Source organism: Ipomoea nil, unplaced genomic scaffold, assembly GCF_001879475.1.
Source record: "Ipomoea nil cultivar Tokyo-kokei standard unplaced genomic scaffold, Asagao_1.1 scaffold3065, whole genome shotgun sequence".
In the NCBI taxonomy this organism is placed as follows: domain Eukaryota; kingdom Viridiplantae; phylum Streptophyta; class Magnoliopsida; order Solanales; family Convolvulaceae; genus Ipomoea; species Ipomoea nil.
In genome coordinates, this window is record NW_017619493.1 from 184,467 (window position 1) to 200,362 (window position 15,896).

The following is a 15,896-nucleotide window of genomic DNA, read 5'->3' on the forward strand; positions in this document are numbered from 1 at the left end:
GCTCGATGGAGATCAGTGCTCCCAAATCCTCCAGGCCTGGTCGGCCGAGTATAGCGTTGTGTGAGCAAACTAAATTTACCACGATGAATTTCATGCTGAGCTGCTGCACGTCGGGATAGCTGCCGACTTCCACTGGCAGGGTGATGGACCCCTCTGCTTCCACCGAGTCTCCCGTGAAACCGGCGAGCGGTGTTTTGACCGGATTCAGCTGTTCTCGAGTCAATCACATCTTTGTGAAAGTCTCGAGGTATAGCACGTTGACACTGCTTCCGGTGTCGACCAGGATTCGTCGAATGACCACTCCGTTTACGTCCATCGCTATGACCAGCGCATCTCGATGCGGTGTCTCTCCCGTGGGCAAATCTTTGTAAGTGAACATGATCGGCTCTCGGCACACTTTCTTCGAGCTTTCTTCACTTCCATATACTGTCTCGACGTATAGATGCCGAGCCCAGGCCTTTCTTGTATTCGCCGAGTCGCCGCCCTCCGGTCCGCCGACTATCATGTTAATGACTGGCTTTTGACGCCACTGGGCCTCATCCTCTTCAGTGGCCGACCGCTTGCCGCGGCTATTCTCGGCGGCGACCGCGGGATCATCGTCCTCTCGTGCTACTGACCTTCGCCTCCACTGATTAGGAGGCGGGGTCCCTTGCGGGATAATTCCTTCCATGACCTTTTTCAAGTAGAAGCACTCTTCCGTACTATGAGTGTAAGACTTATGATAGCGGCAGTACTTAGAGTTCTTACCTGTCTCTTCACTCGCCATACGCTCGTCGATCGGCGGGGGCGGAGGCGGAGCGACCGCTTGAACCTCGTGCATCGGGTGCTGAGGAACCGCTCGGTAGGGATGGACCATAGGCTTGTCATAGGGACGTCTAGCCTCGGGTCGCCGAGCCCCCTCCGGGCGCCTTTCCTTGGTTTTCCGCGCGAGTCCTCTTTCCGCCGACGGATCCTCCGACTTCGCGTTGTCGCTTATGCTTCATGGCATGCTCCGTGTTAGCCCTTTTATTGGCCATGTGTATGGCTTCTGCGTAGGTAGTCGGGCGGGATCGTAAAGACTCGATGAAAAAAGTGAGTGCGGTCTGATCTTCGACCTCCTCGATAGACTGAATCTCCTTTTGCCATCAAACCAAGTAGGCTTTCAGGGACTCGCCTTCCTCTTGGTGGACATCTCCCAGGTGAGTTAGATCCTTCTGTGGCTTGATGTTTGCTGCGTAATGGCTCATGAAGCGGTCGACTAACTCCTCGAAACTGTGAATCGATTTAGGAGGCAGCGCCACTAACCACCTTTGTGCCGAGCCTTTCAGAGTGGGCAAGAAGGCGCGACACATCACCGGGTCTCGCACTCCCAAGACCTGCATTTTGGCTTGATAGCTAAGCAGATGCTCGCGTGGGTCTCCGGATCCGTCGAAGGTGGCTTGTTCCGGAAATTTGAAGTCGCCGGGTACTTTGCAAGACATGATCTCAGAAGAGAATGGCAAAGCGGTGAGCAACGTCTGCCCGGGGGATTTGGTCTTTCCCCCCATTTGTTCTTTCAGATCTCGTACCTCTCGGGCCAATTGGGCCACGTCGCCTTCATTGCGAGTGTGGTTTTCTGTGGATTCCGTACTTTCGCCGACCTCGGATTCAGCCGGTCGGTCATCGTTGCGCGTTACGCGCTCGGTCCGTCGTGTCCGAGTCTTAGTTCTCCTGGTGCGAGCTCTTCCCCGGCCGGTTTCCCGATCTCGGGGCCCTGCTGGTGCGCGGTTGGGCTCCCTTTCTCCTAGTCGTTCTCGTGCAGGCTGCCGCCCAGCATTCGGACCCAGCCTTGAATGGACTGATCGTACTGGCTGGCTCTCTGCCCGTCGATTTTTCTGTCCGTCTTCCGGCCTCTGGGACGGTTGTTGATGGCGAGGCATCGGTCGAGAAACTGACTGCTCCCTCAGTCCTCGACTTGGTGTTGTTCCGGGGTGAGGGGTATAATGGGCAGCTGCCGGTTCAACGGTGCCGTTTCGTTTCCTTGACTTTGAGCATTTCGTTGGTTCAATTGCTCTCTTAGATCTGCCTCTATTCCGCCGTTTTGGTTGTTCGCCTGGTCTCGTCCTTCCGACATGTTCGTGACGCTTCTTCGGTCGACTCTAGGACTCGCCTTGCTCAGAGAGTCACGTAGCTCTTTGTTTCGATCCCAACAGATGGCGCCAGTGTTGGTTTCTGGGTTTTCGGGCCCAAGGAGGTCCAACACAACCTTTGGTTGGTGGATTCACCTTTCTTAAAAAGTGATCGCAAAGATGGATAATCGAGTCTCTAGGAAGTGTGTGTGTATATTCTCTGGGCATGGACTCGCCCTCCTTTACAAGTGTGGAGGGGCCTTTATATAGTAGGCTCCCCTCCATCCGAATTGAAATACATTAAACATTGCTTTCAAGGCTAATTACACTATAAGACCGTTCGATCGCTGTTACCGAGTCGACCAACGGCTCTTTGGCCTCTTAACGGCCCTTCTGACCGAGTCCTCTTGAATGCCGCATTGAGTGTTCCCTCAACGGTTCCTAGACCGACTTGAATGCTTCTTACCGGCTCCTGAACCGAGTCTTGGGCCTGGGCCGACTCCTGGATTCGGCCCAGGCCACCATCGGGCTTCTTCTTTTACTAACCCTTACCTCCTATCTTGGGCTCCATCTCTCTTGGGCCCTTCTCTCTTGGGCCCTTCTTTTTGGACCGGGGTCCTCACCCCATCACCTATAAATTTAGAAAAAAAAAAATAGAATTAACTCTTCTATTTTATAAAGCAACGTTAAACAACCCAAAAAAAGAATTAAGGGTGTGTTTGGTTCGCACATGAGAATCGGAATTGGAATGGGTATCAAATATTTGGTAATGGTAATGAGTTTTAGTGAAAGTATCTTGCATGTTTGGTAGTAGGGTGGAATGCAAATGATTATCAATAATGCTGTTTGGTTATGTATGATCCAATAATGGGAATAAAGATTTTAAAAATACAAGAATACAAAATCAAGACAATTGATTCTAATATAAAGACATATAAAACATTAATATGAACAAAAAAATAAAAATAAAAATCTAAAAGCACTAATCAAATGAGATGAGAAGAAATAAAGGAATGATACACTTATTTTATTTGGATACGGATTTTTCAATTAAGGGAATATTTGAAACCTATAGTAGTGTTCTAAAAATTTATCAACAAAACAATATCAATATCTTTAATACCTATTCTTTAGAGTTAAACCTGCCAACCAAACACAGTCTAATTATCAAACATTTCGTCTTAGGGTCCGTTTGGAAAGGAGGAAAATGACTTCTGGAAAATGATTTCTGGAAAATGAGTCATTTTCTGGAAAATATTTTCCTTTCCCAGTGTTTGGTTGCATTTGAAAAAACTGTTTTGGTGTGTTTGGTTCATTTTCTGGAAAATGTGTAGAATTATATAATTAAATATTTTAATTATTTTATTTAGAATATAAAAATACATTTTATATGTTTGAAACTAAAAAAAAAAAAAAAAAAAAAAAAGTTCAGACACTCGTTTGGTTTCCGCCGGAAACCATAGCTATGGTTTCCATGGTTTCCGGCGGAACCATAGCTATGGTTAGAAACCTTTAAAAAAAAAAAAAAAAAAAAGAAATAGCAATGGCGAAAAATGACTTTCGTCAAATTTTGACGGAAGTCATTTTTAATCGAAATGAGCACATTTTTTTCAGTCAACGAAAAATATTTTTCGTTGACTGAATTTTCTAAGTATTGCCAAACACTAAAAATTCGAAAAATAATTTTCAGAAATTTTTTTTCAGATTTTCAAACACAGCCTTAGATTAGAACTTAGAAGTGTTGGTGGTACACTACTGGTACTTTGATCCAATTCCAACAACTAACGATCCACAGTTTCCTCGCGCTTGAGGTGCAAGAAAGGCAGAAAGCGCGTGGGAAATGACAGCGACTCCAATAGTATGTGGCGAGCCGCCATGACTTGGGGATAAGGACATCGTACCACGTGTTGAAACGCCAGCTCTCACTGTTTTGGTCCCACTTGCATGAAATTCTCCGCATCATCAGGCCCCTCAACTTTTCACTATTTTCACTTATCCCCCAAAACAAATCCTCCACCTTATCAGGACTTTTTTACTCGAAATTCCGAAGCCGAAAAACAGCAGTGCACCCTGTTTGTAGGCGGCAGGCCTCATTTATTTAATTATTTTATTGCCCACAACTTTTAGGGGTTTTATATACTAAGCACATGGATGAAATCGATTCTGTGAGAAGTTCAAACTTTAGCCGCACGTAGTATTATTAGTAACTTACGAATATTCTCTTTTAACAAAGAAAGTTGTAGTACGGGTTGAAAACTCATAGAGTGTTTTGGTAAATAGTTGTTAACTGATTGAATTAATGAATTTAACTAGTTGATAACATTAATTGATTGCATAAAAATATTTTATAAATTTATTAACTGATAGTTGATTATATGTAAAATGACTTTCTCAAAAAGTTGATCGAAAAAGCTGTTTTAAGTAACTTTTTAAATTTTAACATTTTAAAATAATAAGTCGCTATAAAAAATTAATTAATCAAACACTAATATTAATTATTTAACCAAATCAAACAGCTAATTAACACAATCAAATACGCTGAAATTGATTAATGTAACTATGTAAGACCAAATTTACAGGATTCATGCATTACCACTCCCCTTGACTAATTATCAATATATTATTTTCATAGTCCAATTTTACTTGTTTAATTAAGTTTAATATGATCAAGTTTAAAATATCAACTACTATGCAGTGTGATAATATCTCTGTTATTTTTAATGAATGGTTAATGGATCGAACTTTAAACGTGGGAGCAAATATATTTATTTTTTTATGTTTTTAACTCGGCGGTGGAGCAGATATATTTATTTTCTATATTTTTAACTCGATGGTGGAGCAAATATATTTATTTTGTATGTCTTTTATGTAACACAGATTTTCAACTTCATCGCACTATGCTCTGAACTCTAGAATCCAGTCTTAGACTCATAAGATGATAAATTTAACCAATTTAACTTTAAAATTCAACATCAAACTATATACACCTGTGCACAAAGAACTCAATTCAAACCCAAATCTCCAATATTCGTGACAAGAGTTGAACCCAGCCGACCACTAACAAAAATCTTAAGTGCGACTTTTCATCGAATAACCCAATTTTTATATTTTCTGATCTAATTATATATTTTTATTTACTTATATACTATTTTGACCAATCAACTAATATCTCACACGGAGAGTAATTCGTTTGTCATGTTTAATCTTCCTACTAATTGAGAGTAGGAAGCGAAATGTGAACAAAATAAAAAAGAGAGGGGGCAGAAGTGAGATTAAAGAAAGTTAAAGGATGAAGTTCCCAATAAAAAAGAAACAGCCTATTCTGAGACTACCCAGGATACCACTAATTTGGAAACCACTTGCGGCGCCCCTTATAAGCCCACCCCCCCATTTATATAACCTCTCAATCACCCATTTCTCCTCCCCCAAAAAGATCTTCTCTCTTCAAAGTTCAAAATCCAAAATCCAACATTGTATATACATACATACATTCAGCTATGCGGATGAGCTGTAACGGGTGCCGGGTTCTCCGGAAAGGTTGCAGTGAAAAATGCTCCATTAAACCTTGCCTCCAGTGGATCAAATCCCCCGACGCCCAATCCAACGCCACCGTGTTCCTTGCCAAATTCTACGGCCGCGCCGGCCTCCTCAACCTCATCAACGCCGGCCCCGAACACCTCCGCCCTGGTTAGTACTAAGCACTGTTGCAAAAATTGACCTAGGCGCCGATTAGACCTTAGGCACCCTAAGTCAGAGAATTTTACCTTTTAATAGACTGACTAGGCAGCCTAGGTGCTGGACTAATTGGCACCTAAATACCCTAAGCCGAGAGAATTTTACCCTTCAGTCGACTGACTAGACTGCCTAGGTGCTGGACTAGTCGGCTAACTCGGCGTCTGAGTTGATCAAATTAGGTGTTCGAGCCGGCCAACTTGACGCCTAAGTTGATCAAACCAGGTGTTTGAATTGGCCAACTAGTCGGCCAAGTTTGCCTAAGTCGATCAAATTATGTGTCCAAACTCGGCCAATTCGACGCCTAACTCAATCATTTGTTTTTTTTGTGTGTTATTTTTCTTATTATTATTATTCGATACTTTAAACGTTAGTTGACCCTGAGGCCGGACTAACACCTAGTGCCTTCTATAACATTGGTAATAAGCATAAATAAATGCAAATGTTATATTCCCGGATAAAGTACAACTTTTGATGCGTGGAGTACACCTGGAGTAGAAGCTGATTTTCTGTTTGTTTGTTTGATTGATTTATTGCAGCTATATTTAGATCGTTGTTATACGAAGCGTGCGGGCGGATTGTGAATCCGATATATGGATCGGCGGGGTTGTTGTGGTCGGGAAACTGGCAGCTCTGTCAGGCGGCGGTGGAGGCCGTTCTCGGCGGCGCGCCGATTACGAAGCTATCCCCTGACTCCGCCGCCTTTTCCATGAGCCCTTCGCTCAAGGCGTGCGACATCCGGCACGTGTCCAAAGAGGACAACGCCAACGCCGGCGCCGGCGCCGGCGATCTTCACAAGGTTAAGTCGCGAGGGCGGTTCAAGAGAACGGCGGCGGGGAAGCCGAAGCAGAGGGCGGGGTCGCCGGACGTGGACGACGCGGCGCGAGTGATGTGGAGCTGGAGTCACAAGGAGGAGGAGGATGCGGTGGGGTCCCCCAGCCGGGACTCGGGGCTGAGTCAGCACGCCGAGGAGCAGAGCCGCGGCGGAGAGAGCGGCGATGCTAACTGCGCGTCGGGGGAGACGGTTGAGACCTCGCTGGCGAAGCCGGAGGATGAGAGCGATGTTGAGTTGGAGCTAACTCTCGGGTGGGAGCCGATGTCGAGACACTGGAAATCGACGCCGGCTGGGATGAGCGAAGACGCCGGCGGGTCTGATGAAGCCGCGTGTAGAATGGAACTGTAATTACTCCAAAGACTGTTTTTGACGACCATTTTGTATGGTTTTTCCATTTAATTTCTTTTTTGGACCCTAGATTTAAAATTTTGTATTTTGTTTAGGTCTCAAATTGTTGGTGATAGAGATGTAATACCTTAGGCAGTGTCAATGTCATCAAAGAGTCATAAAGAAGTGAACATAGAGAAATGATGGTTTCCTTTCAATCCTTCCTTTAATCAGGAATGCCAACCACCGTCTAAATTTTATTTAATTACCTCTCTTTGATTTACTGAAAAGAGTAAAAGGTGGTAGGCGTTACCTAGGAACGTCCATTTAGGTTGTTCAGAATAAGTGTTTTAGGTAAATTTCACCTAAATTGTCTATGGATATAATCTGTCTGTTTCTTAAGTAACGTCTATCTAAGTTCTTCATATTTAACCAACTTAGAGATGTCAATCCAATTAGGTTGTTCATAGATGTGGTTCTATCGTTTTGATGAGATAGCAAAGCAAATGGGTTGCTTCATGAGCCCATAGTTAACTCATAGATGTAGTTCTACAGTTTTGATGAGACCGCAAAGCAAATGGATTGGTTGACGTAGAATTTATGTGCAGCTCAACTCTGCCTACACTAGTATTGAACTGCACATTCGTTACACTTGTACAAGAAAATCCGCTACGCTTGTACAAGTGTAGCAAAAGTGCACATTCGCTACACTTGTACAAGGAAATCCACTACGCTTGTACAAGTGTAGCAGAAGTGGGTAACGCAGTAAGGCCTAAGCTTTCCATGGCACTTGAGCATTAAAGCGACTTGATCATTGATAATGATTTAGTCTCGTTTAACCAAGCCATACAACGTAATAATTCTCAAGAGAATTATTTTAGCTTTGGTGATTCATTTTGATCTTGAACTTCACCAAATGGTTGTTAAAACTGCCTCTCTGAATGGTAAATTAAAAGAGGAGGTATGTATGAATCAACCGCACGCAAAACTTCATGGCCACATGAAAAGAAAAATCTGGTTCTTAGGAAAGTGTCCCGAATTCTTTTCAGTCTCGTTTAATCAAGCTATACAAGGTAATAATTCTCAAGAGAATTATTTTGACTTTGGTGATTCAATTTGATCTTGAGCTCCACCAAATGGTTGTTAAAACTGCCTTTCTGAATGGTATATTAAAAGAGGAAGTATGTATGAATCAGCCGCAAGATTTACTTGCCACATGAAAAGGAAAATCTGGTTCGTAGGAAAGAGTCACGATTTTTTTTTTTTTTTTTTTTAAATTATACACTTTCCGTTCCGCGAGAGTGTAGCATATTCATTTTTTAAATGCACTACAAAGTGTTTGAAAATGCACCATTAGGTGTTGTGCAGTGCGGTGCACTTTTTGGGTGTGTGGTCCATTGATGCATTTTATTGTGGTGCATTTTCGAACACTGTGTGATACATTTTTACATACCTAAGGGTGAATCCGCACCGGTAGCACGAGAAGTACTGTTCGCATTTGTCAGTATATATATATATATATATATATATATATATATATATATATATATATATATATATATATATACATATATATACACACACACACACACACACACACACACACACACACACACACACACACACTAATAAGAGCTCAAGAAGGTTAGGCCTATAATGGATAGAAAAAATGACGGTCAAATTTTTTAGTCAAATGAATGGCTTAGATTGATCAGATTTTAATTTTATATTGAGATTTCCTTAAATACCCACACACAGTTACTTCATCCGTTAATAATTTAAGAGTCGTCGTTAGTTCACCGTTAAGTATACCTCTTACGCCAAACCTCGCCAGTCATTGTTCAGAAGGAATTTAGCCCTTGCGCCAAACCTCACCGGTCATCATTCAAAAGGAATTTAGCCATTGAGTTAAACCTCGCCAGTCATTGTTCCAAAGGAATTTAGTCATCAACGTTTAGCCAAACGTCGTCAAATCGCAAGGATATCGCGATTTTTCAGCCAGACTCCTCCTTTTGTTCATCGTTCACAAGGAATTTAGTCATCAAGGTTTCGCCAAACCTCGCCAAATCGCAAGGATATCGTAGGTTTTTTAATTTTTGCTGTGTTCCTTATGTTTTCTCTTCTTCAATCCTCTTTGATTTTGCTAAAGGTTTCGCCAAACCTCGCCAAATCGCAAGAATATCGCAGGTTTTTATATTTTTGCTGTGTTCCTTATGTTTTCTCTTCTTCAATCCTCTCTGATTTTGCTAAAGGTTTCGCCAAACCTCGCCAAATCGCAAGGATATCGCATGTTTTTTATTTTTTGCTGTGTTCCTTATGTTTTCTCTTCTTCAATCCTCTCTGATTTTGTTAAAGGTTTCGCCAAACCTCGACAAATCGCAAGGATATCGCAGGTTTTCAAATTTGCTAAGGTAACTGATCGATATTTCTCTTATGCAATGTAGTTTTTAAATGCAAAAGTTGTTAATATTTGTGTGCCAACCTTCTATTTAAAATAGTGCTGTAGTGCATGCCGCAAAATTGATGCAAAGCATCTTCATTTGATAGTTCAATTTGGATAGAAAACGTAAAACCCTTTCCATATTAAGAAGGTGACGGTGCTTTCGTTCTACAGCCCCATTTTGTTGCAGAGTGTTAGGACAACTAAACTGTTGTAAAATTCCATATTGTAATAAAATATTTTGAAAAGCAGTTTGTGTAAATTCTGCACCGTTGTCAGATCTAAAATTTTTAACACTAAGTATTAAAATGATTTTTAACATATGCCAAAAAATTAACAAGCAATAGATAAGCATCAGATTTAAACTTCATCAAATAAGTCTGATGGGGTGAGGACCCCGACCCAAGAAGAGGGGCCCACGAGAGAAGAGCCCAGGAGAGAAAAAGCCCAAGATAGAAGACAAGGGTCAGTAAAAGAAGGAGCCCGATGAGGGCCTGGGCCGGGTCCAGGAGTCGGTCCGGGCCCAAGCAAGGAAGGAGACTCGGCCCAGAGGCCAGTAAGAAGCATTCAAGTCGGTCTAAGAGCCGTTGAAGGAACACTCAATGCGGCATTCAAGAGGATTCGGTCAAAAGGGCCGTTAAGAGGCCAAAGAGCCGTTGGTCGACCCGGTAACAGCGACCGAACGGTCTGATAGTGTAAATAGCCTTGAAAGCAGGGATTAATGTACTTCAATTTGAATGGAGGGGAGCCTGCTATATAAAGGCCCCCTCCACACTTGTAAAGGGGAGGCGAGTCCATGCCCAGAGAATAAAACACACACACTTTCTTATCATCCGACTACTCATCTTCGCGATCACTTTTTGAAAGGTGAATCCACCAACCAAAGGTTGTGTTGGACCTCCTTGGGCTCGAAAACCCAAAACCCAATACTGGCGCCGTCTGTGGGGATCGACACAAAGAGCTACGTGACTCTCTAAGTAGGGCGAGTGCCGAAGTCGAACGAAAAAGCGTCATAAACATGTCGGAAGGACGAGATCAAGCAAACAACCGAAACAACGGGATAGAGGCAGATCTAAGAGATCAGCTGAACCAACGAAATGCTCAAAGTCAAGGAAACGAAACGGCACCGGTGAACCGGCAGCCGCCTATGATACCCCTCACCCCGGAACAACTCCACGCGATCGGACGAGCCTTCGCCGACGCGAGTCGAGGAGTGAGGGAACAGTCGGTTTCTCGGCCGATGCCTCGCCATCAACAACTGTCCCAGAGGTCGAAAGACGGGCAGGAAAATCGACGGGCAGAGAGCCAGCCAGTACGATCAGTCCATTCAAGGTTGGGTCCGAGTGCTAGACGGCAGCCTGCACGAGAGCGACTAGGAGAAAGGGAGCCCAGCCGCGCACCAGCAGGGAGCCGAGATCGAGAAATCGGTCGAGAAAGAGCTTGCACCAGGAGAACTAAGACGCGGACACGATGGACCGAGCGCGTAACGCACAACGATGACCGACCGGCCCAATCTGAGGTCGGCGAAAGTACGGAATCCACATGAAACCACACTCGCAATGAAGGCGACGCGGCCCAATTGGCCCGAGAGGTACGAGATCTGAAAAAACAAATGGGGGGAAAGACCAAATCCCCTGGGCAGGCGTTGCTCAACGCTTTTCCGTTCTCTTCCGAGATCATGTCCTACAAAATACCCGGCGACTTTAAATTTCCGGAACAAGCCACCTTCGACGGATCCGGAGACCCACGCGAGCATCTGCTTAGCTATCAGGCCAAAATGCAGGTCTTGGGAATGCGAGACCCGGTGATGTGTCGCGCCTTCTTGCCCACGCTGAAAGGCTCGGCACAAAGGTGGTTAGTGGCGCTGCCTCCTAAGTCGATTCACAGTTTTGAGGAGTTAGCCGACCGCTTCATGAGCCATTATGCGGCCAACATCAAGCCACAGAAGGATCTGACTCACCTGGGAGATGTCCATCAAGAGGAAGGCGTGTCCCTGAAAGCCTACTTGGTTCGATGGCAAAAGGAGATTCAGTCTATCGAAGAGGTCGAAGATCAGACCGCACTCACTTTTTTCATCGAATCTTTACGATCCGACCAGTTGTATCGGGAGCTGCGGGATAACCGCCCGACTACATACGCGGAAACCATACACATGGCCAATAAACGGGCTAACACGGAGCAGGCCATGAAGCATAAGCGACAACGCGAAATCGGAGGATCCACCGGCGGAAAGAGGACCCGCGCGGAAACCAAGGAAAAGCGCCCGGAAGGGGCTCGGTGACCCGAGGCTAGACGTCCCTATGACAAGCCTATGGTCCATCCCTACAGAGCGGTTCCTCAGCACCCGGTGCACGAATTTCAAGCGGTCGCTCCGCCTCCGCCCCCGCCGATCGACGAGTGTATGGCAGGTGAAGAGACAGGTAAGAACGCTAAGTACTACCGCTATCATAAGTCTTACACCCATAGTACGGAAGAGTGCTTCTATTTGAAAAAGGTCATGGAAGGAATTATCCAGCAAGGGACCCCGCCTCCTAATCAGTGGAGATGAAGGTCAGTAGCACGAGAGGACGATGATCCCGCGGTCGCCGCCGAGAGTAGCCGCGGCAAGCGGTCGGCCACTGAGGAGGACGAGGCCCAGTGGCGTCAAAAGCCAGTTATTAACATGATAGTCGGCGGACCAGAGGGCGGCGACTCGGCAAATACCAGAAAGGCCTGGGCTCGACAACTATACGTCGGAACAGTATATGGGCGAGAAGAAAGCTTGAAGAAAGTGTGCCGAGAACCGATCACATTTACTGACAAAGATTTGCCCACAAGAGAGACACCGCATCGAGACGCGCTAGTCATAGCGATGGATGTAAACGGAGTGGTTGTTCGGCGGATCCAGGTCGACACCGGAAGCAGTGTCAACGTGCTATACCTTGAGACTTTCACGAAGATGGGATTGACTCGAGAACAGCTGAATCCAGTCAAGACGCCACTCGCCGGTTTCACGGGAGACTCGGTGGAAGCGGAGGGGTCCATCACCCTACCAGTGGAAGTCGGCAGCTATCCCGACGTACAGCAGCTCAGCATGAAATTCATTGTGGTAAACTTAGTTTGCTCACACAATGCTATACTCGGCAGACCAGGCCCGGAGGACTTGGGAGCACTGATCTCCATCGAGCATCTTTGCTTGAAATTTCGCACGCCAAACGAGATAGGAACGGTGCGTTGCGATAGAAGTGTCGCCCGCGACTGCTACCTGCAAGCCTGTAGGGGGATGGGCAAACGTGGAATGCAAATCCACGAAATCATGGAAAAGCCCCCAAAGAAAGCAATGATACCCCGCCCGGAACCGGCCGTGGAATTGGAAGAAATCAAAATCGACCCTGAACGGCCGGACAGACGGGTCAGAATTAGTGTCGGTCTACCCGGGGAGACTCGTGAGGAGATTATCCTAGTACTCCGAAAGCATCGGCTGGTCTTTGCTTGGGGGCCGGAGGATATGCCAGGTGTCGACAGGTCCATCATCGCCCACCGACTCGCCGTGGATCCGGACCATCGGCCGGTCGTACAGTAAAAGCGGTATCTCGCCAATGACCGAATGGAATTCGTAAAGAAAGAGGTGGGCACGCTACTAGCTGCGGGCCACATCCGAGAGGTTAAATACCCGGAGTGGTTGGCGAACGTGGTCCTCGTACCGAAACCCCCAGCCTGGCAGATGTACGTGGATTACACTGATCTTAACAAAGCCTGCCTGAAGGATCCGTTCCCCTTGCCACGGATTGACCAGCTGGTTGACGAGACGGCGGGGTCGGCCCTGCTGAGCTTCATGGATGCCTTTAGGGGATATCATCAGATTTTCATGCACCCGGCCGACGAGGAAAAAACTGCGTTCCTTACACCAGACGGGGTGTATTGTTACCGAGTTATGCCCTTCGGACTCAAGAATGCTGGGGCCACCTATACTCGGATGGTAGCTCGGCTATTCCAAGACTTACTGGGCAAATCCATGGCGGCCTACGTGGACGACATGTTGGTCAAAAGCAAAGAAGAGGCCAAACACGCGGAGGACCTGGCCGACTGCTTCCAAGTGATGCTAAGATATAATCTCCGGCTGAACCCAAAGAAATGTGCCTTCGCGGTGCAAGGCGGAAAATTCCTAGGATACATGGTGACTAAACGAGGCATCGAGCCCAACCCGGAAAAGGTCCAGGCCATCATCGATATGCAGCCTCCCAGCACCGTCAAAGATTTGCAACGATTGACTGGTCGACTGGCTGCCCTCAGTCGCTTCTTAAGTAAGGCGGCGGATAAAACTATACCATTCTTCGAGGCGATGAAGAAGAAGGAAGGTTTCGCCTGGACGACCGAGTGCCAGCAATCGTTCAAGGAACTAAAGCAGTACCTTTCCACACCTCCGGTGTTGTCCACCCCACGGGAGGGTGAGCCTTTGTTTTTGTACTTGGCCGCCTCCCTCAAGGCGGTGATTTCGGTACTGGTTCGGGAAGAGGAGCGTGCCCAGCACCCGGTCTACTACGTAAGCCGCTCCTTAAAGGCCGCCGAGACACGGTACACAGCCTTGGAGAAGATCGTCTATGCACTAGTAATCATCGTACGCAAGTTAGCACCCTATTTCCAAGCCCATACTGTCCGGGTACTGACCGACCAGCCGCTGGGGAGCGTACTGCGAAACCCAGCGTCGTCAGGACGATTGGTAAAATGGGCCATGGAGTTAACCCAGTACGAGATCGAGTATTAGCCGCGACCATCCATAAAAGGGCAAGCCTTGGCCGATTTCTTGGTCGAATGCACGGCAGGGGAAGAAGAAAAAGAGCACACCATGGAAGACCGTTCAGGCGAGTGGTGGGAAATGCACGCGGACGGAGCGGCGAGTCGACAACACTGTGGAGGCGGAATCATGCTGGTCACTCCAGAGGGGTTCCGACTCTACTACGCCCTGAGCTATTTATTCCCGACGTCTAATAACGAAGCCGAGTATGAGACTGTGTTAGGCGGCCTCCGACTCACCAAGGCCTTGGGAGTAGAACGATTGCGGATCAAAACTGACTCCCGGCTAGTGGTGGGACAGATTTCCGGCACCTGCGAGGCTAAGAACGTCCGGATGACCCAGTATAAGGAGAAGGCGATAGAAATTCTGAAAGAATTCGGAACGTACGAAATAGAGCATATCTCCCGGATGGACAACATCGAGGTCGACATATTATCGAAAATCGCCTTAGAAGGGATACCGGATCACCTCGCCAAGATTTTCCAAAAGGAAGAGTTAAGTCGTCCGAGTATAGAGGAAACACCATTGGAGGTCCAACAGGTAAATGTCGAGGAATGGGATCGAGAGAAAAACCCCGAGATGTTTTGGATAGAAGACATCCGGCAGTTTAAGGAAACAGGCGAATTGCCAGAGGATCCAGGAGTCGCCGCAAGGATTCGACAAAAAGCCCCTTCATTCCGGATCATTGGCGGACAGATGTACAAGCGCTCGTTCGGGGGGCCCCTCTTGAAATGCCTACTCCGGCCCGAAGCCGAAAGGATAATGGATGAGGCGCATCGAGGGATTTGCGCCGCTCATCAGGGGGCCCACACGCTCGCCCGAAAGCTAGTCGTTTAGGGATATTATTGGCCGACCATGATGAGAGATTGCGTGGAATGGATAGCTAAGTGTAACATTTGCCAAGCCTTCGCCTGGAAGGACAGTCGACCGGCCACCTTCTACACGCCGGTCACCACAGCCATCCCTTTTGCTAAATGGGGAATCGATTTGTTAGGACCACTACCGGTCGCCCCAGGAAGCTTGAAGTTTTGTGTAGTGGCCATCGATTACTTCACAAAGTGGGTTGAGGCCGAACCACTAGCCACCATCACCGAGTACCAGTGTCGGCGCTTCTTATGGAAGAAGGTGATTTGCCGCTTCAGCCTGCCCGAGCACGTGGTTAGCGATAACGGCAGACAGTTTGACTGCCAAGCTTTCGCCAACTTCTGTCGCCGGCATAGTATACGACACACTAAGGTATCCGTCGCGTACCCCCAGGCTAACGGGCAAGTCGAGAATGTGAACCGGACCATAGTGGACGGGATTCGGAAGAAGTTGGAGGACATCGGGGGAAATTGGGCGGATGAGCTCGATCGGTTCCTTTGGGCCTACCGAACGACGCAAAGACGGGCGACTAGAGAAAGCCCCTTTTCCCTGGCATATGGCTTCGAAGCCAAGATTCCAGTGGAGGTCGTGGAGCCCACCTACCGGGTACGCAGCTATTCCGACAAAGAGAATGAAGAAAGCCTTAGAATTGAAAAGAACTTCCTGGAAGAAAGAAGGGAGGTGGCGTGCGCCCGGATGGTCGAATACCAACAAGCCGTAAAAAGGTACCGTGATCGGAGGATTCGCCCACGAGCCTTCCAGGTCTTCGACCTCGTGTTGCGGGACCGGCAGACAATCCAGCCCACGGAAGGGGGCAAATTTGCGATTAAGTGGGAA

The 15,896-nt window shown here is 46.8% G+C and overlaps 2 protein-coding genes across 2 annotated transcripts; both read left to right on the top strand.

Annotated features, from left to right (window-relative positions):
* The first annotated feature begins 5,491 nt into the window (after positions 1-5,491).
* Positions 5,492-7,236, top strand: LOC109164507 (LOB domain-containing protein 41-like). Its single transcript, XM_019313027.1, has 2 exons — positions 5,492-5,774; positions 6,359-7,236. Exons 1-2 carry the CDS (start codon positions 5,585-5,587, stop codon positions 7,000-7,002), a joined length of 834 nt encoding a protein of 277 aa, XP_019168572.1. The 5' UTR covers positions 5,492-5,584; the 3' UTR covers positions 7,003-7,236.
* Positions 7,237-11,033: 3,797 nt separating this feature from the next.
* LOC109164437 lies at positions 11,034-11,702 on the top strand. The gene has a single exon (XM_019312976.1). The coding sequence runs from the start codon at positions 11,034-11,036 to the stop codon at positions 11,700-11,702; it is 669 nt and encodes a 222-aa protein (XP_019168521.1).
* Positions 11,703-15,896: the final 4,194 nt, after the last annotated feature.

Coding starts and splice junctions, on each gene's coding strand:
- LOC109164507 (XM_019313027.1), top strand. CDS start 5,585: ATGCGGATGAGCTGTAACGGGTGCCGGGTTCTCCGGAAAGGTTGCAGT. Junction 5,775..6,358: donor CCCCGAACACCTCCGCCCTG/GTTAGTACTAAG, acceptor GATTTATTGCAG/CTATATTTAGATCGTTGTTA.
- LOC109164437 (XM_019312976.1), top strand. CDS start 11,034: ATGGGGGGAAAGACCAAATCCCCTGGGCAGGCGTTGCTCAACGCTTTT.